The following is a 22,945-nucleotide window of genomic DNA, read 5'->3' as shown; positions in this document are numbered from 1 at the left end:
TTCAACATGTATTATGTTTGATGAGCTCTGATGGAAACCTCTACAAAACATGCAAAGCTCTTGAACAAATGTCCAGACTATTTCATGTGAAAATGGGGCTGCTGAGGTCAGCTTGCTGATTTGAAAGACTTAAAAAGCTCTACAGTGGAGAAAGAATGGAAAATGAAGGACATGAGTTGAAAAGTTCCTGACAGTTTCCTCTTGGATAAGGTGGACATAGTCCAAAAATTCTTTATACTTTCTTTTCCTCTCTGCTCTCCCAGAGGTGGGTTTCTATTGTGTATGTGTTGAATGGTAGGTAGATGGGCTGCCTTTGTGGTCGGAGGAGGGAGGGAGGGAGGGAAGGATTTCCTATTGCAGAACAAAGCTGAGTTATTGATAACAAAGCTCACAAACATGCTGACTGTTAGCAAATGCTGCCTGAATTCTGTGCATGTGGGGTTTTGCACAAACACTTAAGATTTTGGGAAATTATTTGAATTCAGAAATGTTATCCTTTCTGGACATCTCTCCCTGGTGCTCAGAACAAAGGACAAGAAGGATCTTTTTTCTCTCCTCCCTATGTCACTTTTCATTTCAGTAAGCAAAAATAATAATAATGAAAACCAGAATAGGCTGAAGTAGGGACTAGGATCTGGAAGAAATTGTAAACTTCAGGTTGTTCTTGCAAGCTGACAAACTGCTCTGAACATGGAAAGACGCTGGTCCAAAGTGCACTCACCATTAGTATGTCTGCTGTGATAGCCCAGTTTGAAAACAGAAGAGTTTCTCCGATAAAAATGCAAATCTGTTGTAACAAAACACACAAAAAGGAGAAGATTTATTCACTTGACATTAAAAGGAAAAAAAAACCTGTCACAAACTTTCCTTTGTTGCTTATTTTTCTCATACCTACGCAGTATACTCCTTGTTGCTGTTGTGGTTTATCCTGAGTATTAACAAACCATAGACTTGTATCAGAGCTCTAGAGGGCTGGCCCGAAATGTTGTTATTGTAAACTAAGTTTATGATCTACAGAGCAGCTAAATAAAAGGCTGACACATTTGATTTTAGAAGAACGTGAAAAACCAGCATGAAGAGACAGCCCCAGGCTTGCATACTTAGAATCATTGCATTGTTGTGGTTGGAAAAGACCTTTAAGGATCATCAAGTCCAACTTGTACCATTCTGTTCCAAAAAGCCAGTTAGAAAAGGCAAGAAGGCCACAACACCCCAAAGCACAGCCATTTCCATTCCTGGGAACCAAGTTATGTGTTCAGCTCTGTAGCAAACCAGCTGAGGTTCTCTACACACTCTGTGGAGGATCCCTTCCCTCCCCAACAGCATTACAGGGGTAATATCTGTCCAGTCGAGACTGGAATTAAGTATGGGCTTTGCAACATCAGTGTCTTGTGCTGAAACACAATCCTTGGCTCTGTGGAGATGATCAGTAAGAGACATTAAAAGCCACAGAACTGCAAGAGTGGCTCCTGTGACATGATGTGACCACTGCCACTGTCTTTCCCACACAACAGCTGAGGTTGCCTAAACCCCTCAGACCATCATGTCACTGCCAGGAATAATTTGCTTTATTTAGCAAGTCTTACGCACTGACCTATAGAAGTTTCCTCTATTTGTTTCTAAAATTGTCTTTGTTTCCCACATCTTTTCCCTCCCTATCCCTTTTTTCTGTGACTGGATCTGCTTCCTCTGTGATGGTGTCCGAGCCAGTCATTACAGCCCAGCTGGTCAGTTAGGAAATCTCCATTTCCATTTCCCACTGCCCACTGGTCTGCCTTGAGCTTGGCTCTCACCAGAAATGACAATTGCCAAGGAAAGAACACATCCAATAACCCAAGGTGCTGGCAGGAGTTGAAGCCACGTGTCCCGTGGATACCAGATACATAGTCAGACCTGCTCTGAAATCTGTCCTGCTACACCTTTACAGCTGCTGTTGCTGGGATTCTGTGGCTGGAGAGACTAAATTGAGCTTGGGAACGATGGAATCACACTTCTGAATGCAGCATCTACGTGCCCTGCCTGCTCCCAGCTCTGCAAACAGGTAATTGCTTGCCTTGAGCTGATAGGAACTGCACACATTTGAATTGTCACAGGCAGCAAGTAGAACTTGTCCCTTGTGCAGGAATTTAGCACAAGTCCTTTAAATAAATCACTGAAATCCTACAAACTTCAGAGCACACTAGTTCTGAGTTGATGAATGTGTATTTCAACCAATCCATGAAACATGAGATTAATAGGTGGGTACTGGTAAAAGGAAAAGAGGAACACGAAGATCAAAAAGTAGATAGAAGATACTGACATTAAAAAATGTCTGTCCTTCAGCTGCTGATGGGGGTTTATAAAAATGAGTTCACTGCAAAGGGCATGTGAGGATATGTGGCATTTCTGCAGAAGAGAGACTCTAGGGATGCTTACAGCAAATAAGGCAGCCCCAGAGCAGATAATAGCTCCTGAAATGCTCATGGTTTTGACTCCTCACACTCTTTTTGAAACCTCATTTTATACTGAGACTTCACCTCTACAAACAGATCTGTTTCTGACTCTAGCTGTGCTGTGTAACATCTCACTCTGTCCATTTGGTGTCCAGTTGCTCATCTGTGCTTTTCTGTTTAAGTGATCAGTTAGCAAATTCTGACTGCCAGAAATGATAAATAAAGTAGGTTTCAGAGTGGACACACCTGAAGCTCTCACAGCAAGTTCTAAGCAGGTTACAAACTCCTTCCATGACTGTTTGCAAATCTTCATTATTTGTATTTCTCTCTGAAATGGTAGCTGAGACACCCTCATGTACTCCTGAATCTGGAGCAATTCTAACTCCAGCTCAGTTCTGGGCAATATTGATGCCTCAGAAGCAGGCAGGTCACCAACAACATGAAAACAGAAGTCCCTGGGGTTGAGACTGAGATGCTGTAAAAGCTCTCTGGCAAGGCTTTACCCTGGGATTTGCTGTTTCTGCAAGATCATAGAATGTCTTTGAGGAATTGAAATAGATGTTGAAATTGAGGAATTTGGAACAGTGTCAAAAGGAAGGCAAAGCAGAGCATCTCTCTCCAGTCACTTGGAGATTTAAACAAGTGTAAAATCTGCAGTTGAAATGTCTGAGCAGAGTGAGATGATGATGCCACACAGATAATGGGTTTCCAGGGACAGGTTTGAAAACCAAGTTTCAAAGAGTTTGTATTTCAGAAAAAGTGGGACTTACAGATATGCAAATTGGTGCTTTAAGGAGCTGGATTACAACACACAAATCCACACGCTGCAAGGCAAACTGAGTAAGAACTGATTGGACTATACAGGCAAGCAAGATAGTAAAAGAGAGGAATACCGGTGTCTGGGCAGCTAAATGATACAGAATTGTCATTTTATTCCACCTTGCCAGCCACTTTACCGCTGCCAATAATTTACTGGATCAGTATGAAAAGATTGGCTGGAAAAAAGTCATCTGTCTACCTGCCTCAGATGGGAGTGGCTGCTACAGAATGGGAATAACAGCTGCCCCAGGGACCAAAATCACTTGCAAGAGAGGACTGAGCAGGAGAGAAATAGTACATGTGTCCAGGGGAGGAAGAGAGCAGACAGTACACAGCATGTAAGGGACAGGGTGATTGTGTTAATGGAAATGCAGGTCTTCTCCAAAAAAATAAAACCTATAAAACCAAGAAATTAAAAAGCAAGAGCTGTGCGGGTTCTTGCTGGAGTGCTGAACACTTCATTTAAGCTGATGCCTGTATCAGTCAGCATTAAAGCTCTCAATTGTTAACTAAAGCAGGGAGGGAGATGGTGATCTGGTGGCCACCACAGCTCTCTCTCACAGTGAGAGAGAACATCATCTCATGGGGACCCACCTAATTGCTTGGAAGTAAGAATTTTAAGGCCCTGAGCCAATGAGGGTTCCAAAAACATTCACTATCAATTTTTGCATGGTGTGATCCATGACAGAAGCCCAAGGACAGTCACAGTACAGAAGGCTGGCAAATACCACCATGCTGGGGGACAGACCAGAACATTGCCTTGCCTTTCACAGACACAGAATTCAAGGACGTGAGCCAGGACAAGCTGTCAAGACAAGAGACAAGAAAATCAACCCATAAATTTTACTGTATTGTTTCCAGAAAGAGATTTTATGGTGGATTTTGAGATAAGGAAGGTATCCTAGCCCATCATTCTGTCCACCAGTCACAGAACACTCTCCCCTTCATTATGGACCAATGAGACTTAAAACAAAGAGCAGTGAGAAACTGCTACACCATGCAACCTTGCAGTGCAGGTCTCCTACTGAAATGCAAGGGAATTAAACACTCTGGAAGTCTGCAAGATTGCAACAGCTCTTTGAATGGCATGGAAAAACAAGAGTTTGTGTTAGAAACTTGCCTTGGAAACTCAATTCAGTACGGCACTGCCACAATAATACCTTGTGTTATGAGACACTGGGAGCTCCCACACAGACCTGTCCTCTCTTTCTGGGCATCGGGTTTCCAGCAGCAGAGTATTTAGGGCTATGGAGAGGCAGTGCTTCCTGCTTCAGCCTAACAGCATCATAAACAGGCTCATATTCCTTATACCCCCTCCATATGCAGCTGTAACTTCCTTTGCAAATCATTGACTCTTTATTAGATTTACTGCTCATCCATAATAAAACAAATTGTTTCTAGGATTGTTTAAATCATACCATCTATATTTATATACTTAAACAATGCAGAATAGTCACATGGCTATTAAAAAAAATAGAAAAAAAATATTAAAATGAGACTAATAGCTACCTCCTGCGGCACAATTTTTGAAAACAGTATTTCCAGCCTAGAAAGGGAGAGGTTTCTGTATAAAGAGACTGAACACCACAAATGAACATGTCTGTCACTGGGTCTGAAAAGGAGAAAATCACAGCTCTGTCTGCACAAAGAGGTGGAGGGAGCAGTTGAGGGGTGTGATAGATCAATGAAAGGAGGGTTAATGATTCACCAGCCAGTAACACCCTCTCACAGGTTGTCTGAGGAGATCATTTTTCTGACAATTCAAATGTTAGTTCATGGACACAAACCAGAGACCTGAATCTTAAATAGCCAGAGGAGGTATTCCTGGCTCTGTCTCAATGATTTTGAACTTCCACTCTTTCTGGTTGTGCTTCCCCATACTGTGGCAGCTGCTGAAATACTCAGCAAATAACCACGGCCAGGCCAGTGCTTGAACTACAGAGAAATGAGGAACAGCAGTTGGCTGGTTACTTGTAAATGAATTCTCCTTGCTGGCTGAGTGTGTGCTGCTGTGTGGAAGCGAAGGGTGAGCTTTCAGAAGGGATCCCACTACTCCAAACTTCTCATGCTTTCCCTTCATAAACTTCTCTCAGGTCCCAGACTTCTCTCATTGTGACATTAAAAGGGAACCAGAGACTTGTTCAGTGACTGGATTTTTACTCCCTACTGAAAGCAAGATTCTAGCCCAAGGCTGGATTATCACAGTTGAGCTTTTCTTTTTCCCTTCAGTCTAACTAAAAGAGGGTCAGTTTAGATGAGATGTAAGGAAGGAGTTTTTTACAAAGGTGGTAAAGTATTGGCACAGGGTGGCCAGGAGGTGGTGGATGCCTCATTCCTGAAAACATTCAAGGCCAGATTGGAGGGGGCTCTCAGCAACAAGGTCTAGTGGAAAGTGTTCCTGCACAGTGCAAGGGGGTTGGACTACATGACCTTAAAAAGTCCCTTCCAACCCAAACCATTCTATTCATCTGGATCTATTTGATAACTTTTTATATAATTCAATTATAAGCACTCAGGGAGGGGCCATATTTTTATCTGCCTTTATGCAGCATCGAGTACTGTAGGTTCCTGGGCTATAGTGGGGCTATGGTAATATAGATAACAAATTGAAATTACTGGGTAATTAATATTGGCCTGCTGCAATCCACCTAGTTATGGAAATGAATGATACTGAAAGGGAGCCAAAAGCTTGCCCACAGACAAATTACACTGTAATTGTCTTCTGGTACCACTGCAGCTACAATACCCTCACTGCAAGGGAAGTGCTCAATTTTCCTGTACCAAAACATTAGGCAAGAGCAATAAAGGTGTGGACTGAGGTGCAGATAAAACAGCCCAAAGGCTGTGGGTTTCCATGGAGCTCTGAATTCTGATGGCAGCAGGGATAAACAGTTGAGATATCAAGCACACTTAGGTAGTGCCAGAATGCCAAGAGGCAAAAAGGACATTCAGAAGGGCAAAGGCAAGAAAACATCCCAGGCTTTCTGCAGGGGACGATGCACACAGTCTTGAAAGGAGTTTGGTAGGGGCTGGCATATGGAAAGGATTATACTTACATAGGCTCCCACGATGCTGCTCTTGGCAGCCACAAAGATCAGACAGATGAAGATGGCTGATCCCAGCATTCCAACGGCACAGACAAGAGGATCAGCTCGCTGCGTCTTTGACCGGCACCATTTGGTTGCTCCTGCCCCTGTGATTACACCCAGGAAGCCAGTGAAGCAAGTAATTGCTCCGAAGATCAAACTATTAATAAAAAAGAAAAAAAAAAAAAAGAAAGAAAATAAGAGAAAGGTGGGTTGTTTTTTGAGTTTTTCCCTAAAATGGGCATAGCCTTTGGACAAATTATTTGGGTAAACTGACTAACGGAAATTTACACAATGACTTTGCAAATTTTAAATAAAACAAATGCTCATGATTTTAGCCCTCTTCCTCTGCAATTAAGAAAAACACAGCATATGAAATTTATCGTTGTACACAGGCTTTGATCCATAAGTGAAGGAGTGCAAAGGGCTCACACTGCTTCCTTGGGTGGAACTGAGATTCCTACAAAGTGCCCTGAACAGCTAATAATGTATACATAAAACTAATTAATAACCTGTACATTGATCGTGGAAGGGGAAATCATGGACAGGCACCAGGAAGCTGCAGGGCAAGGAAACCTAACAAGTCTCTTAAATATCAGCGATTTCCAATGTACTTTGAACTTTATAAGTCCTTTCAGGCCACTTCAAAGAAGCTTCTTGCTGTTAGGTTACACATTTGAAATGTGTTCATTTCAATTTAAAGAGCCACGAGGATTCTCCATATTATATGTGCAGGATTTGGATTACAGGGTCTTGGGCAACCACATTAGAATAGCTTGAGGGGAGTTCAAAACTGAGGTGTCATCAAGGAGGGGGAACTTCTCTTTGTAAACAGCAGACGGGCAGTCAAACTGGAGCTGTGTGTTTTGCTCACTGCATTTTTGTGGAACAGCCTGAGATTGCCTGCTGGACACTCTGGTTGATGGGACTCCACACCACTAACTACTTTAATTGAGATGGGATTATGTCTGCTCCAGCAAGAAGGTTTTCCTAATATTATTTTCCCTCATGAGCTAAAAAGCAAAAGAGCTGACAAAAGGCATTTTTTAATATCTTTTATTTACCTGGAGGAAAGCTTTTATAGCATTTTCTGGTTTGTGCCACCATGGTAAATCACAAAATGAATTACTTTTCATAGCTTATGAGTTGCAAGTGATATTCCATAACCAGAACTGAAAACCCAAACCACTGTATAACGTCAAACACTCCAGCCCGAAGTGTCCCAGATCTCTGGGACATTCTTCAGCAAAACTCAGCACACACAGCAGTTTACAGAGCAATAGAACAGGGAAGTCCTGCCTCACACAGAAATAAAAGCCTACGGGATTAGTCCCTGCAGCTTTAGGGGAACCATTCCAACCTCTGAATTACAGCCACCACTGGGGCTTCCCAACCTGCCAGCTTGTTCTGCTGCTGTCACAGATGGGTATTAAGAAACCAAATTCTCAGCTCTCCAAACATCTTCCTTAGAGGATTTCTCTTTTCTACTCTGCACCGCAACCTGGGAACTAAGACAGAGCTGAGGTCATTGCTTCTCCCTTGGTTTGACTTCATGCAATGAAATAGAGAAATAAAACCTAGTTTACAATCCCAGCATTTCCTATCATTGTTGTAAGGACCTAGAGGAAATTACAGACATTCTAGTACTTTGTCTCTGTGGGACTTGCCTGCTTCCTCTGGTAAATAAGCCCCCACCCCCTCTCCCTGTCTGTAAAGCAGCTGACTCTGACTCTCACCTATCTTTGGTGCCACAGGGCTGGGAGCTGCAGGTCTCTGCTGTCTTCTGCACGACCTGTGCTCTGTGAAGGTACAGAGGGATCCACATGCCAAGTGCCCCTGTGGCAAAGGAGACAGCTGAGGTGGCCAAGGATGAGAACACGTAGCTGCGGCTGTGGAGACAAAACCAAGAGAAGGTTTAGTGGGGAAAGTGAAAAAGCAGGAGCCTCATGCAGGAGCCAATGCTTCAGTGACAAAGCCCAGTGTTCCCCCACACTTGCCCCCTCCCTTTGCCAAGGGGCAGGGGTAACACGAGGTACAAAGGAATGGAGAATAAGAAGCATGGAATATTCACATGTGATGCTCCACTGATAATAATATACTGAACTCATCAGAGATGCTTCACAGGACTGTTTTTCAAGGGACTGTTTGAGAAGACAATCAGTACTTGGTCACTAAGACACATGTGAATTACAGGGTTTTCACCCTAATGTCACCTGTTTACCTGGATGAGCAGTTTCACTTCTCCCTCCCCATCCGTGCCACCATATGGTTACTACTTACATAAACTACCAAAAGCAGTAACATAGAAATATTGATAAATTATCTATCATCACTTTTCATAGTCCTTTGACACTGGATGAGAATACCAGGGAGGTATTCTAGCCAGTAGTTCTAAGAATAAAGGACATCACAAGTTTCCCATCAGAATTACAAGGTAACCCTGAATTCAGAGGTGAAAGTATTTGCACATTCACAGGCCAGCTTTCTGGAAGGAAGTGCAGCTGCTTAAACACTCATGAACGTGTGAACCTTTATGCACACATACAAGTGCCCAAGCACATTCAGTTCTCATGGATTCAGTCACACATGGTTGTATAAACACATATATTGAAACTTGCTGCAGTGCAAGCTTCTGTGTGTTTTTTTCTCTTAAATTGCTAAAACTCTCTTTCCCCTCAGCAAAATAGCTCTTTCAAAGAAGAAAAAGGATCTAAGTGTCTGAACAACAGTGGCACAACAATTAATACAGGAACACAGCAATTTCTACACTTCAAAAGCCCTGATTTGTGTGAAGTATGAGCCAAACAAAGCGGGCTTTTTCTTAGATGTCAATCTTGGAAAGGTTAGAGCAAAACTTGGAATCCATCATTGTCACAGCAGTCGATACCTCATGTAACTGTGATTTTCTTTCCTTGGTCCACAGACTAAACTTCCTGCAACTCCCTGCATGTTGTCACTTTCCAGTCTCACCGTGCTAAATCCAGACCATTGGATGTTCCAATTACACATTAGAGGCAAAACATGGTTATTACTAGTGCTCTTACTTTCTAATCAATGCTTTCATGTCTCTCAACCATGAAGTTCGAGCCTTCAGCTGCCCCCCAAGTTGTTCAGCATTTCCTCTTTTAGCAGCAGGCACAAATATCAAGATGAGTGTCCCTGTTATCATTCCTAGGAGTGGAGATACCTGCAAGAAAGGAGCAGGGAATTAGCACAGGAGTCAGGAGGGTTTGCTTTGACTGGTCAGGAAGAAGCAGAACACATCAGTTTGGTTTCAGTGACTGTTCCTCACAGCCAGTCAGAACCTGTGAGCATCGAGGCATCTGCTCCTTTCCTTCCTCCATGTCATTCCCTGGACTCTCTTATCTCACTCCGGAAACATGCAGCTTTGAAAATACTCTCATTAAGGCACTCCCATTGTGTTAATAAGTACCAAGATTCATCTAAACATGATTCTTCAGTGATGTTTAACTCTTTGGAAACCTACTCCCAGCTGGACTAAGAGATCAGCTGGTTTCTAGGTGAGTGCAGAAACCTTTAAAAGGCAATCAGACCAGCTGAAAGATTTCTGGATGTAGGGAACATGCTGGCTTTGAAAATCCTTGCTTGACATACATCCCTCTTCCAGCTAACCCACAATGGCTTCCCATTTTCAGGCATCTTCCTCAGGTTACCTCAGTACAACAGACCAAGAAAAATAGAAAATTCAGGCTGGAACATAGGAAAACAACAAATTCAAGGGCTTGGTTTTCCAGTATCCGATCCTTTCTCCCAAGCACTAGGCAAACATACAAAGATCCCAGTGTTTTGCAAGCTATAAAAACTATTCTTGTTTTTACACTGAAATTCCATTATAGTCAGAATGGAAAATAGTTCCATCAGGAAAACAGGACCATGGATTTCACTGAACTATCATCTCATCTAGATATGCTATTTAAAAAATGAATTCCTGTTCCAAAAAAAATATGCTTCCATTATTAACCTGAGAATGGCCTTTACACATGGAGCAGTGTTTCATGTCCAAAGATGACAAACACACAGTCCTTCTAGGGAACGAAAGACAAAAGTATTTCAGAACTTAAAAGCCAGGAAAATCCCTCATCCAGGAATACACTGAAGCCTGATACAGTATCCTTATGACAGCTGAACACAAGACACAGCACTGGTAAAAAATATTGGAAATGCTGTTTTTTCTACAGCCAGATGATTTCAAGTCTCTTTGATTTTTATCTAAAAAATTTCATCTTAAGTACCCACCAAGACAATATCCATGAACACTCAGTAACACTCCAGTGAAACATTTGCTTTATTGTTAGATCCAGGGACAAAGCTGCCACTTGCCCACGTGTCCTTCTGTCTTTTTCAGCCCACTGAAGTATGGATTATTCCTGACCTCTTCTGGATTTGGAGCCCACAGGAGATCATAGAGGGAAGCATCATCTTGGGGAATCATTCCCATCTTGCAAGAGCACAGTAATTGTCATAGGGATGGAAACTGCTTTTACCCTGACGTCTGGAAGCTTTTTCTGTGTGCTGTGTGACTACAAAAACTGAGCAATGGTGTCCAAAGCAACCATCACAGATGCGTGCAGCTCATCAGATTCCCCAGATTTTGTACAGCCAGGGAATCCTGCACCAATGTGTCATTTATAGTGGAAATCATGACTTGTAAGGGATACAGTCTTGCAGATATTCTGGATTTCTCAGGGTAACTGTGAAGACACCACCTGAAAAGTCCCTAGTGATGATCTCTTTGCACAAATTAACCATTTGGGTTTTACAGACAGGTTTGGGCTTTCCAAGAGCGCTCCAGTTAAAGCCCACTGACCAGAGGAGGGGCTTTGGGGCTCTCACTCCTTGTGTTGGGCTCTGCTCAAAAGTTCATGTTACTCTTAAATATTTCTGCTGTCTAATGAGGCAGCATCCTCTTGGTGGGAAGCTGTAGGCTACTCCACTTTCCACTCCAGGTGCATAGCTGGAAACTGCCCTCTACTTTCCCAGCTACATATGAACTGTTCATGGTGATGTTCCCAGTTTTGCTTACCTGGGGCATGGCCTGTGTCACAGAGGGCATGTTTGCTTCAGATGGGAACCCCTGTATTTCTTCACCTGGTGTTATAAACGGTGTTGGCCTGAGCTTCATGAGATTCATGGTCTCCATGAAGTGCCAGAGCCAAAGAATGCACCTCACGTGCCACCCACAGCACCAAAGGTCAGAAACCAGTTCTGCTGGGCCACTTCCTCTCAGCTCTTTCAAGACATCTTTGTGTGCAGAAGCTGTTTGTGAGTATGTGATTGGAGTGGATTGTCTTTTCAGCCCATTTATCAGGGTCCCAAGAGGTTAAAATAGAAGGAAACTGACTGTCTCAGGGCAGAAAAACAAGCGGAAACTGGAACAAAGTGTTTTTTCCTCAAAGCAGGAAGCCATTCTCAGAGTTTCTTGACAGCAGGGGACTGAAAGACTGTGGAGTTGATTTAAGGCCAATGTCTCGTCTTCCTGTCCCCATCAAGAAGTCATGACTGATTGATTGATAACAAAGTGATTGGAAAATTCTTGCTCCTAAGCAGGGAAAACACCAAGTCCCACAAGCCAAGCCCACATACCTTTGCTTAGAGAGTGCATCTGCCATGCACTTAACATCCACAGATGTAATTCCCAATACTTTACCTTCCAGATATAATAACAGGTTGAGCCATTGTGTGATGGAACTCTTCCTAACACCAATCAACCAACCAACTCTCATTAAGATGTGTCATTAAGAGGGACTTACCCGCAGTGCCCAGTGCCAGTCTCCAGCAACCTGCTTCACACTCGACCCAGTGATGTATCCCAAGCCACTGCAAGAAAGGCCAAGATGAGAGCTGGTCAGAGCTTTAAGTGTGCCACAGTCATAACTGTTCTTAGACAAAGGCAAAGAGAGGCATAACCAACTGTGTGTCCTCAGCTCTCTTGTCCTACAGGAAGAAATATGGGGATTGAAGCAGATGGTGACTAGTACGTGACTCTACCCAGCACGGCTGATCTAAAAATGTCCAAATCTGATGGAAATTTGGAAGTTTATAGCTGACCTTTCAATCTACAGTGGATGGAAACAAAAACTCAAACAAGATTTATTTCCCAATTTCATTTCTACATCAGGCCTTTCTCTGTGCTAATATGAATATTGAATAATTTTATGTTCAAGCTTTCAGTTAAATAGTGCCCTTCAAGGACAGATAATATTCCATCACCAGATTTTTCTTCTTGCCACTTAATAGTACTTGGTTCTAATTATGCAGGAAGAGACCATTTTCTGTTAGCTTGGAAGAAAAACCAAGGAGAACATGCAAGAAGTTTGATGAGAGACCTTCAGCCACATGTAAGACAAAAGGTGCGTCACAAGAGACTGACGGTGAACATAGCCACGTTTCTCTCAACATGAACTGAAGGTAAATAACCTTTTTCACAACTGCTGCATTTGTTGCTGAGATTGCCTTGGCTAAAAGTTGCCAGGATTGCAGTGGGGCAACCATGAGCCACCCCTCGCCCTTATTGAAGAGTCTGCTAAGCTTTGGAGGTTGCCAGCTACAACCTCCCCAAAACTGGACATTTTACCGAGACAGGCCCCAAATCAAACCGTGAATCATCACAGACTGGTTTGGGATATAAGAGACCTTAAAACCCATGCAGTTCCACCCCCTGCCATGGGCAGGGACACCTGCCACTATCCCAGTTTGCTCCAAGCCCCGTCCAACCTGGCCTTGGACACTTCCAGAGATGGAGCAGCCACAGCTTCTCTGGGCAACCTGTGCCAGGACCTCCCCACCCTCACAGGGAAAGAATATTTTCCTAACATCAAATTGAAAGCTCTTTCAGTTACAGCCCTTGTCCTATCCTCCATGGCCTTGTAATCCATGCTGCTGCTGGATATTGAGATAATGAAGTCCCAGAATCAGGCTCAACAGGAGGAATATTTGTAATTTCTTTCTAGTTCACTGAATTCTCTATGTGAATACTTTGAATCCTTGGTCCTCTTGGCAAAATATTCTTTTCACCAGTTAAGTATCTGTTTCTCTCTTCCTCCTCACAAATGGGTGTTTGTGAGTTTTATCTCATGGGTAAGTGTTCCAGCTTGTAAAATGCACCACCAGAAATTTTCTCTGAGTTTGGAACATGTTGCCCATGTATTCCCTCCTGGTAATGAACCCATAATGCCCCTTTTGCACAGGATGTTGTCCAGCTCTAGGAATTGGTATACAAACAATGCAAAGTCAGCCTGCCAACAATCTCACAATAGATGGTCAGCCACTATTTTAAAAAATAAAAATAATGACAGATTCCCTCCTGTCCCAAAAATCAGATACTGTGTTGAGCTGATAAGGAAACTCAACTGAAAGAAGAAGTCAGCTAAAATATTTTGATTCCATTTCCACCCCATTGCTGTAAAAAAGTAAGAAAAAAACCGAAACAAACCAACAACAAACTTCCCATCAGTTCCCAAAAGTCACACATGAACCAGTAACAGGGCCAAAAAAGAATCTAATTCCTGCAACTAATTAGTCACTGCTCACAATATTTTCCTGTCTAAACCGTTCCAACCAAAGTCAAGAACTATCATCATTAGCAATTTCAGATCTGTGTGAGTTTATTTAAGAGAAAAGCCAAAACCAGATAAAAGAACCTTACCTGCCCAGAGGAATTGCAAAGTAGAAAACAGACAGCATAAGGGTCCTCGTGTTCTTGGTGAACAGGTCTCCGATGATGGTTGGTGCAATAGTGGAGTAACTCGCTTCACCGATGCCAACCAAACCCCGTGAGAGAACAAGGAGCCAGAAATACTGAGAAAAGAAATATAAACATCAGCAAGTCCCCCCTCAGCTTGTTAAATTCAGGTTGGACAACAGTCAAGGAAACACAAATTCATGTGACTGGAAAATGATCCTCCTGTATATGCTTATTTTTCAGAACTTCAGAGTTGTTTCACATTTGTCTTTTGCCCAGAAGAAAGGGACTATATTTTTGGTGAAGATTTATAGGCATGAAAAAAACCTAATAATAAAACATTTACTCAGTGACACTCAAGAATATATTCTAAAAGAGGCAGAAGACCCCCAGTTTGTTCCCAGGTCCCAGCTCACACTTGCTAAGCCTGAGTTGGAGAGGTCTGGGGAGGTGGGTGATTGTAAAAATCCCTGCTCTGGGATCCAGAAACAGCAACTCCTGCCAAGCACAACCCACCCTCCCCAGCGTGCCAAGGACAGGTTCTGACTGTGGAATCCTGAAGGCTCTTCAAGGCTGGGAAAGAGTTGAACCTGCAATCCCCCCAACTAAATGTCTTCCTTCATTAAAAGCTATGGAATAATGTCATCTTTCAAAGGTGCTAAGCACCCATCTCACTCCACTTGCCTTGAACAGCAAGAGACACCTCCCCAAAACTCTCAGAGGAGACCTGAGCTTTACTGGGAACCCCAGGAACATCTGTATGCTCTATAAGCAGGACCTGCAGGGAATGACTTGGAGCCACCCAGGGCAGGGGCATGAAGGAGGCATTCAGCTGCCCAGGGAACTACCTGCCTTTCTGGGTAAAGGGCAATGCCACAGAACGAGGATATACTTCACATTCAGCACAACACCATCTAAAATGGACAAAAAGGAATTGTTTATCTAATAGAATTTTCTTAATGGCTCTCAAGCAGCACTTTCGGGAACTGCAAGGACCTGATTTGCAACCTAAGCTCCTTCACTGCCCCTGCAGTTTTCTGGGTGCTGCTGAGTGCAGTCTAAGACACAGTGCTTTGATGCCTGAATACCTGATACATGAGCACAAGCAAATTCTCAGCCATCTAAGCAGCTTGAGCTACACCCAGAAGTAATTGCAGGGGCAGAAATGAAACAGTCAATGCAGAAAGTTGTAAGCACAGGGAAATCTATTTCTACAAATGTAACCTCTACAAATCCTCAATTTACTGTCATTATTCTATAGATCATTTGTGAGAAGAACAGCAGGGATTTAAATGGAAGGAAGGCAGGTTTAAATTAGATATTAGGAAGAAATTATTCCCCGTGAGGGTGGTGAAGCCCTGGCCCAGGTTGCCCAGAGAAGCTGTGGCTGCCCCAACCCTGGAAGTGTCCAAGGCCAGGTTGGACGGGGCTTGGAGCAACCTGGGATAGTGGAAGGTGTCCCTGCCTGTGGCAGGGAGTAGAACTGGATGGGCTTTAAGGTCCCTTTCAACTCAAACCATTCTATGATTCTATGCTTATGATATGTCCTTAAACATGAAAGTGCTTTGGGAGTAATCAGCAATTACTGATTCTCCTCCTTCAGATAGGAAAAAGTCAAGGGAAATGACTGATTTTGTGCCCTACAGCAAAGTCAAGCTAAAGTATAACTCTCATTCACAAACATGGAAAATGTCATGCATACACCAAACCACATGCCTCAGTCTCATATATATCCATCAGCAGACCAAAATGTACCACTGATGTGTTTGCATTGTTTTCCTCACTGTAAGACCTGGTTGAAAAGAATATTTTGAGGATTCCAATAGCCACAAAACCAAAGTACTTTTGTGTACTCTTCACTTCCTCATATTTTGGTGTGAGTTCTGGAGTAATACCCATTTTCTGCAGGAATACAAGTTCCTTGTTTGCTGGCAGGGTGTGTGCAGTGCTGCTGGCATTCATACACCTCCCAAAGCTGCACATACGTAACTCACACACGTGGGTGTGAGCAGAAAGGGCAGTACTGTGACTCAAGTGCTGTAATTTATGTCAATTACCCAACATGCAACCACTCCACTGCAGAAATATGCTGGCAGTCATTGGTGCACAGGTAACCAATGTATTTGGAATGAGCAACAGTATTTATAACGTGCTGAAAGGCTTAGTCATGCAGAATTAGAAAGCAGGGAACTGGAGGCTGCCTGTGGTTTCTGAGCAGGTTTAGATCTGGATCACACAGAGGGTGACAGGCAAAGTAGTCACCTGCCTGGGATGAGCATGGACAATGCTACTTACACCTGGAGAATGACAAGTTTGTAAATGCACTGGATGTTCCTCAAATTTGAAATACTTACAGAAAAATGACACAATTTTGTGCTCACCAACCAGTATCACTCCCAGTGAACGCACTGGACAGGAATTTCCTCCAAACAATGTTGTTAGAAGGTTACTCTTACAATCCTTGCACAAAGCAGGAAAACTGTATCAAGTATTCCTTTTGTGGTACAGTGACTCAGTTTCATCAATACCATGAAATCAGATGCTCAATACAAAGAAATCATCTGCATTCACTCTTCTCTCTCAGTTCCTCCTCAAATCCTCCTCCCTGGCTTATTCCATGCTGACACACTCCAAATATCTGTTTAATATTTAAACTATGCTCTTTGAAGCAGTGGTATTCAAACTTAAGTCATGAGATTTTGACTTAATCTGGGAATAAAAGCAACCTTAAAAAGCATAATCCACATAAAGACCTCAATAATATTGCCCTTCTGAGATCAATATTAAAGACTATGGACCGTGCAGCCATTAAGTTGTGATAACTAGGCTAAACATACAAAAATCTAAAATAATTTAGGGAATTATTTATGGTCGGTTTTATACTGTGTCTGGTTTTGGAGCTCTATAGCTAGGATTAAAGAGCTAATACCTCTTCTTACCAGTTCTTTGGGATCTTTGGCTAGTATGCACCCTGTTGGAACTTATATGATAAAATTAATTTGTTAAAATGAGCTGGGACACCCTATCTTCCATCTCTAATCAGTCACTCAAAACTTATGTTTTAGTTGTTTCTGAAGAGGGACAGCTGGGGAGATCCCCATGACAAAAAATGGTCCCATCCATGATGGGCCTTGTCTTTTTGTTTTTCATATAAGAAGAAAACCAGAAACAACAAAACAACTCTAAAATTCTTATGCTGCTGCTCATTTGGACCACAGGCATTCCACGAACCACTCAGAAATTGGTCCCAAAACCACTCCATATGTAATACAGACAACTGCTATTTTTTGTGTACATTTATACACATGCACCCATAGGAACATCCCTTTTCCTCTCCAAGTGTATGTGGACATGACAACCTGCACAAACACATGGCAAAGTCAGATATTCCGCATGCTGAGGAAACTCTCTTCTCCTCCACAGCTGTAGCAGGACACCTCTGCCATTTCCTCTGCACTGGATTTTCGCCCCACTGCTTTTCCATTTATGTCCTACCTCAAGGTTCTCAGGAATTTAATGAGACAAAAAGGGCTGACACCAGTTCAATACTCTCTGTGCTCAAAAGCAGAACAGGCAGCTCAGACTTTAACTGAATTTCACTGTTCCCTAAGTAGAAATTGATATATATTGAAGAAGCTGGTTCCTTTCTATATGACTTGGGAACTCTTCTGTAATTTGTTCGTCTGTGCAAGTAGGTCTCTGGCAGGCAAACTGAAAATAACTGAGTCAGCTTTCAGGACCTGACCTAATTCCTTCCCCATAGGTTAAGCCCAGCAACCTCAACATTTATCACCTCAATAGTGTTTTTCTAAAATGAAATGCTTGAACCTGAAGTTTTTTTGAAACAAGGCACTATTAGAGCAAGCAATTAATTTGTCTTTAATTTTGGAAAGCAGTCATATCAGAGACTGTCTGCACCTCCATGAGACCTGCCAACACTTCCTGGTTTGGAGAGATGAAATGGTTTTTTTGGAATGAGTGCATGGCATCAATCCCCCTTCTTGCCCGTGTGTCAGCCCAAAGTGCAGCTCCATGGCTGTGCCGAGATTCTGCTGCCACAGCCATGGAGCAGCACTGCACCAAGGCACCTGCCTGGATGTGACACTGGAAAGGGACACCTGAACCACACAATGTCACTGCTATGAGCTCTGGGAGCAATTCAGGATGCAAAAAGGCTTCCAGTCCCTTTCTCCAGCTTGTGTGGCTGGTGAGACACAAGCCAGGGAAGATTCCGTTCACAATAAACCATCAACATATGGAAAGAATGGTGGCTGCAGAGACCCAGAACTGCCACAGCCTTCCTGGGAATTTCCCTTCAAGAGATGACATCACCAGAAATTAATGCATGGAGAAAGCACTCATTCCTATGAATGTGAGGTACAAAAGGTCAATGGACCTGCTCTCTTCTTCCCATCTCCTAAATGTATACAAGGAAAAACACTCTCAAGCCATAAAGCAAAAGAAACCACATTCCTCAAAATAGAAGTGAATTTCAGAAGGGATACAAGTCCTTATGCCTTGGGGATGTGCCAATAAGGAATAGAAAACTCCACCTACCAACTTCTACATTTCTTAAACTATCAGCAAGCCACAGACAACAACAGTGACAGATCATGGGGTCCAAGGGACCTGGTCTCCTTACTGTCACCAGTGTTACCAAACACCAGAAGCTATGGATGTGACACAATCCTTCCAGAATTTACATCTGAAAAAAAGCTTTTGTGGTTGGAGTTAAATATTTATAGTACAGAACCATTGAATTGTTTAGGTTGGAAAAGACCTCTAAGAACATCAGGTCCAACAGATAAAATGTATGATGTGGTTTCTATTCACACCTTCATACTGACTTTACTCTCAATCTCCTGCACACATAAATGTTTGATGGTCTAGGACACATGACTGGCTTTAATCATGTTTGGTGAAACCTCCTAATTATACATTTATCCTAGTTGTATAGACCATTCAGGGAGTAATATGTGTCTTAAGAGGTCTAATTACAGCTTGAAGTTCTTTCTCTTTTTTTAATTAGTTAACAAAAGGAGTAAAGCCACAGGTCTTTAAAAGATTATCTGCCAGTGGTAAACCTATAATCTGCCAAATATGTGTACAACTCTGAACCACCAGATTTACTGTCTAAAGAATCATATGATCCTTAAGCTTTGGTTATTAAGTATTTGCATTTGAATGTGGAATAGCTTGTAAAGGTCTCAAAAGAAGCTGAACACACGCTGCTTTCAGATGAGGGACACATGGACTGAGGAGATCCCACAGACAGAGTCACTCCAGAGTCACAAATTCCTGTATGTGCACAGCACCAATGCAAACCATGTTTAGAACTGCTGTTGCTGGTTTAAAAGAAGGACCTTTTATAGCACCTGCAACTGTACCCTTCCCTGTGTGAGGATGTTGAGTTAAACTCCTGTGGATATTGCATTTAGCTGCTGTAAAAGAGCACTCAGTACCATTAAATTCCTCTTTGAGCTGAGTTTTGCCATATTTTCCTTCTTTTCTTATATAAACATGATGCAAAAATCAAGAATATAGTAGAATCAGGGTTTTCATCCTTTAAAAGAAGATGTGCGTGAAGTCATTCCTACCATGGGCAGCTGGGATTGCCACACAGAGACTAAAATGTGGTGAAATGACAATAAACTGAGGAGAAAGCATTGGGATTGACTAAATTTCCCTGAGTTACACTCCTGTATTTCTCCAGCTGGCTAAGCCTTGCACTAGGCAGCCAGGGTAGCACAGCAGTCACAAGTGAAGTTGGATAAATCTGAGATACCGCAGGAGCCAGTTGAACAAAGTAAACCCCATAGGGCTCAAACACCGATGCAAGGGCTGCACAACAGTGGTTCCCTTTGACAGCTACACTCACACGCAAGAATTTGCCCTCCTTGAGCAGACCCTGCATCTTATGGCCAGGCAAACACCACTTCCTCCTCCACTCCAGTAAGTTTTCCCAGCACTTTGCAAGATTTAAATGGTTAATGATGACACACCACACCTTTTGCCAGAAGATGCACCATTAACCATGAGGTAAGCCAAACCAGGAACCTGCTCTGAGTATCGGGGTGGTGACGAAGAGCATTGACTCCTGCACACTCACAGTGCAAATTCCAGCTCATTAGCTGAGAGTCACTGAAGAGTTGAGCACTGGAATGACATTACATATTTGTTTAAACACTAAACGCTCCAGTTCTCTCAGCCCTCCCAGGAATGAGGGGTCACCTTGAAGAATCTGAAAGTTTCAAGTCAAACAAGGACATTGACATAGCATGAGAGACAAGCTGACATTAAACAATGATGTTGATGTTTCAAATTCCATTCTGTGCCTGGATGGATGACAAAGGCCATAGCAGAGCAGATAAGTCTAAATACATCTTCCAACTTTGTGCACCCCTAAAGATTTATGAATTTTGCATATATATAACCAAGGCACCTGGCTTCCATTGGTGGATACGAGTCCTGGGCCCAAATACTTGATGGGAATTCTATGTCAAATCTAGACACAAAACTCAAAGTCACATACCTCACCTTTTCAAACATCAATGGTTCTAACTCTTTTCTAATAAAAGCAGAATAAATATTTCAAAGAGCCAGGGAGGGGCTACATAGTACTGGTGAATTGTTCCATGCTGATCCTGAAGAACATGTCTTCCTGTCAAGTCCAGCCCAGACTTTTAAGTAACTGAATATTTATTCCAAATTTTGGCCATTTGGTGCCTTACCATCAGGGAGATCTTTGAGCAGGAACAAAGGAAGATGAATATCTTTATTGACAAGTAATCTTATCTAATCCCTCACGGGTATTGCCAGCCAAGAGACCAAAATACAAACCAACATGGGGGGAAAACTGTGCACTCAGATGTTTTGTTGATCAGTACTTTTCCCCCATGCTCAGAGGTTGGCTAAGCACTGGTTTCAGGATTTCCTACAACCAAAGGAATGGGTTATGCTCAGTCTCTGAGTGGTACAAAGGGACCAGCAGGACACATGCTTGGGTGGAGACCGGTTGGAGACAGACTGATGGGTCATCAGCTCTGAGTCAGTGCTATCAGTGTTTATCTGTTTGCTGTAGAGATAGAGGTGCACTTAGAAGTTCATGCTAGAGTTACCTGTCAGATAAATATAACTATGAACCACCCTTCTCACCTCGACCAAGAGTTCTCCCCTTATCAGCCCTGAGTCCCCCAGACAGGGCAGCCCTGGGCAGACCCACTGCAGCTGCTGCTTCTTCTGCCATTTGTCCCACTTCAGGGAAGTGATTTGGTTTAGATTGCTCCTTCCCTCATTGCGTGCTGTCACTCACCCATACCTACTTCTCACTCCCCATCCTACAATCACAAATACTTTGTCAGTCACTACTGCACACATTTCCCAGAACTTCCATCACCACTGGATTCTATTAAAGTTCTACAGTTTCCTCCCTTCAAATTGAACTCTTGATGCTAAGTCCATCTTCCATCAACATTTTCAAACTGCTCTTCTCCTTTGCAAGCACTCCCAGAATAAGAGAATAGCTGAGACTGGAAGGAGTTTTGGAGATAGTCTGGTCCGTGTCCCCTGGTCACAGGAGGATCAACTACAACAGGTTGTTCATGATAATGTCCAATTGAGTTTGAGCACCTCTAAAGATGGAGGAGCCACAACCATGCTGGACAACCTGTTGCAGTGTTGGACCAACCTCAAAGTAGAATTGTTTCTTCTTATGTTTAAGTGGAATTTCCAGTATTTTAGTTTGTGCCCCTTGCCTCATCTTTTCACTGGGGACCTTTGAGAAGAGTCTGGCTCCATCTTTACACCTCCTATCAGGTATCAATATCCACCAAAGCAGTACTACAGGCTCTATGGGGACAGAAGCAGTTCTAGAGTGAGGATGCCACTTTGGCAAAGGTAAGCTATTTAAATTCAGTTAAATCCATATGGCAGACACCATCTCACATTTGCTGTGTCTCTGCTGCATTCACACTAGCCAGGTTTTTCTTCACTCCTTTTCCCTTAAGCCTGCTTGGCATAGAAAGTATGCAAGTTTAAATATTTGTGTCTGGCAAAGGATGCTTCTTTCACCCAAAGATCCTCCCATCAGCTCTGACAAGCAGGTCACTAAAATTCAAGTGCAAATGCCCCAGGCCTTCCTTCAAGTGTTCACAGATTTTATTCACACATTCACATTAGTTTTATTCATATGTACTTATTCTACATATGCTGGCTGGAAGTTATAACCGTGTTGCAGATGAAACCGCTACACCATACCAAGATTTAACAACAAGCTACTGAGTTACTGAAACCTTAGTACATTTGATTAATCATTTGCTCAAGGGTCAACACTGAAATCCTTTGCATTTAGGATGGACTTATACAACAGCTTCTAAAGCAGATCTGATTCCTCTACAGCATCCATTTACACTTTGTCAAACACTTCCAAACTTCAGCTCATTTGGATGCATTAAGTGTTCCACTGATTGTCAGCTCTAAACACCTCACCTTTGAACAATTCCCTTTTGGGAAAGTTCAGCTGGTACTCAGAGCCCTGCAAGGAGAAAAGAGACTACAGCAAGCAGAAACAGACCAAAATACATATTTGAATATAGAAATTAGCAAGGGAGATGAAGCAAAGTCCACTCACCTTTCCTTTGATTGTCTCTAGTATTTGTTAATGGCTATAGTTTTCCCAGGCAACCTGTTCAGGCACACTTAATTGAATGTGGAAAGTTTTATTTGGGAATGCACTTAAGATTCTGGCTGATTAAAGCATCCTTATTTTATGAGATTTATATTATTACTTAGTACATAAAACTAACAAAGACTGTAAGAGACTCCTTTTTCACTCATCATACCCTTCAATCAGCAACTAAAGTGTTTAACAACTGCATACCTACAGAGAGGCTCTAAAGTGAAGCACC

The 22,945-nt window shown here is 42.6% G+C and overlaps 1 protein-coding gene across 6 annotated transcripts in view; it reads right to left on the bottom strand.

Annotated features, from left to right (window-relative positions):
- LOC125336251 (protein spinster homolog 2-like) overlaps positions 1-22,945 on the bottom strand; it is a 135,271-nt gene that overhangs the window by 37,916 nt on the left and 74,410 nt on the right. For 5 of the 6 annotated variants that reach the window (XR_007207709.1, XR_007207708.1, XM_048324604.1 and 2 more), the window contains exons 4-9: positions 14,004-14,155; positions 12,109-12,175; positions 9,382-9,524; positions 8,074-8,226; positions 6,308-6,497; positions 722-787 (exon numbers count right to left, since the gene is read on the bottom strand). Coding sequence is in view for 3 of the 6 variants with exons in the window: in XM_048324604.1 (XP_048180561.1) it covers positions 722-787; positions 6,308-6,497; positions 8,074-8,226; positions 9,382-9,524; positions 12,109-12,175; positions 14,004-14,155 (771 nt within the window). In the remaining 3 variants the exon portion in view is untranslated. The remainder of the gene's footprint in view (positions 1-721; positions 788-6,307; positions 6,498-8,073; positions 8,227-9,381; positions 9,525-12,108; positions 12,176-14,003; positions 14,156-22,945) is intronic. The other variant, XR_007207710.1, reaches the window with a different exon arrangement.

Source organism: Corvus hawaiiensis, chromosome 20 (assembly GCF_020740725.1).
Source record: "Corvus hawaiiensis isolate bCorHaw1 chromosome 20, bCorHaw1.pri.cur, whole genome shotgun sequence".
NCBI classification, from domain to species: Eukaryota; Metazoa; Chordata; class Aves; order Passeriformes; family Corvidae; genus Corvus; species Corvus hawaiiensis.
This window is presented reverse-complemented; position numbering and strand designations above follow the sequence as displayed.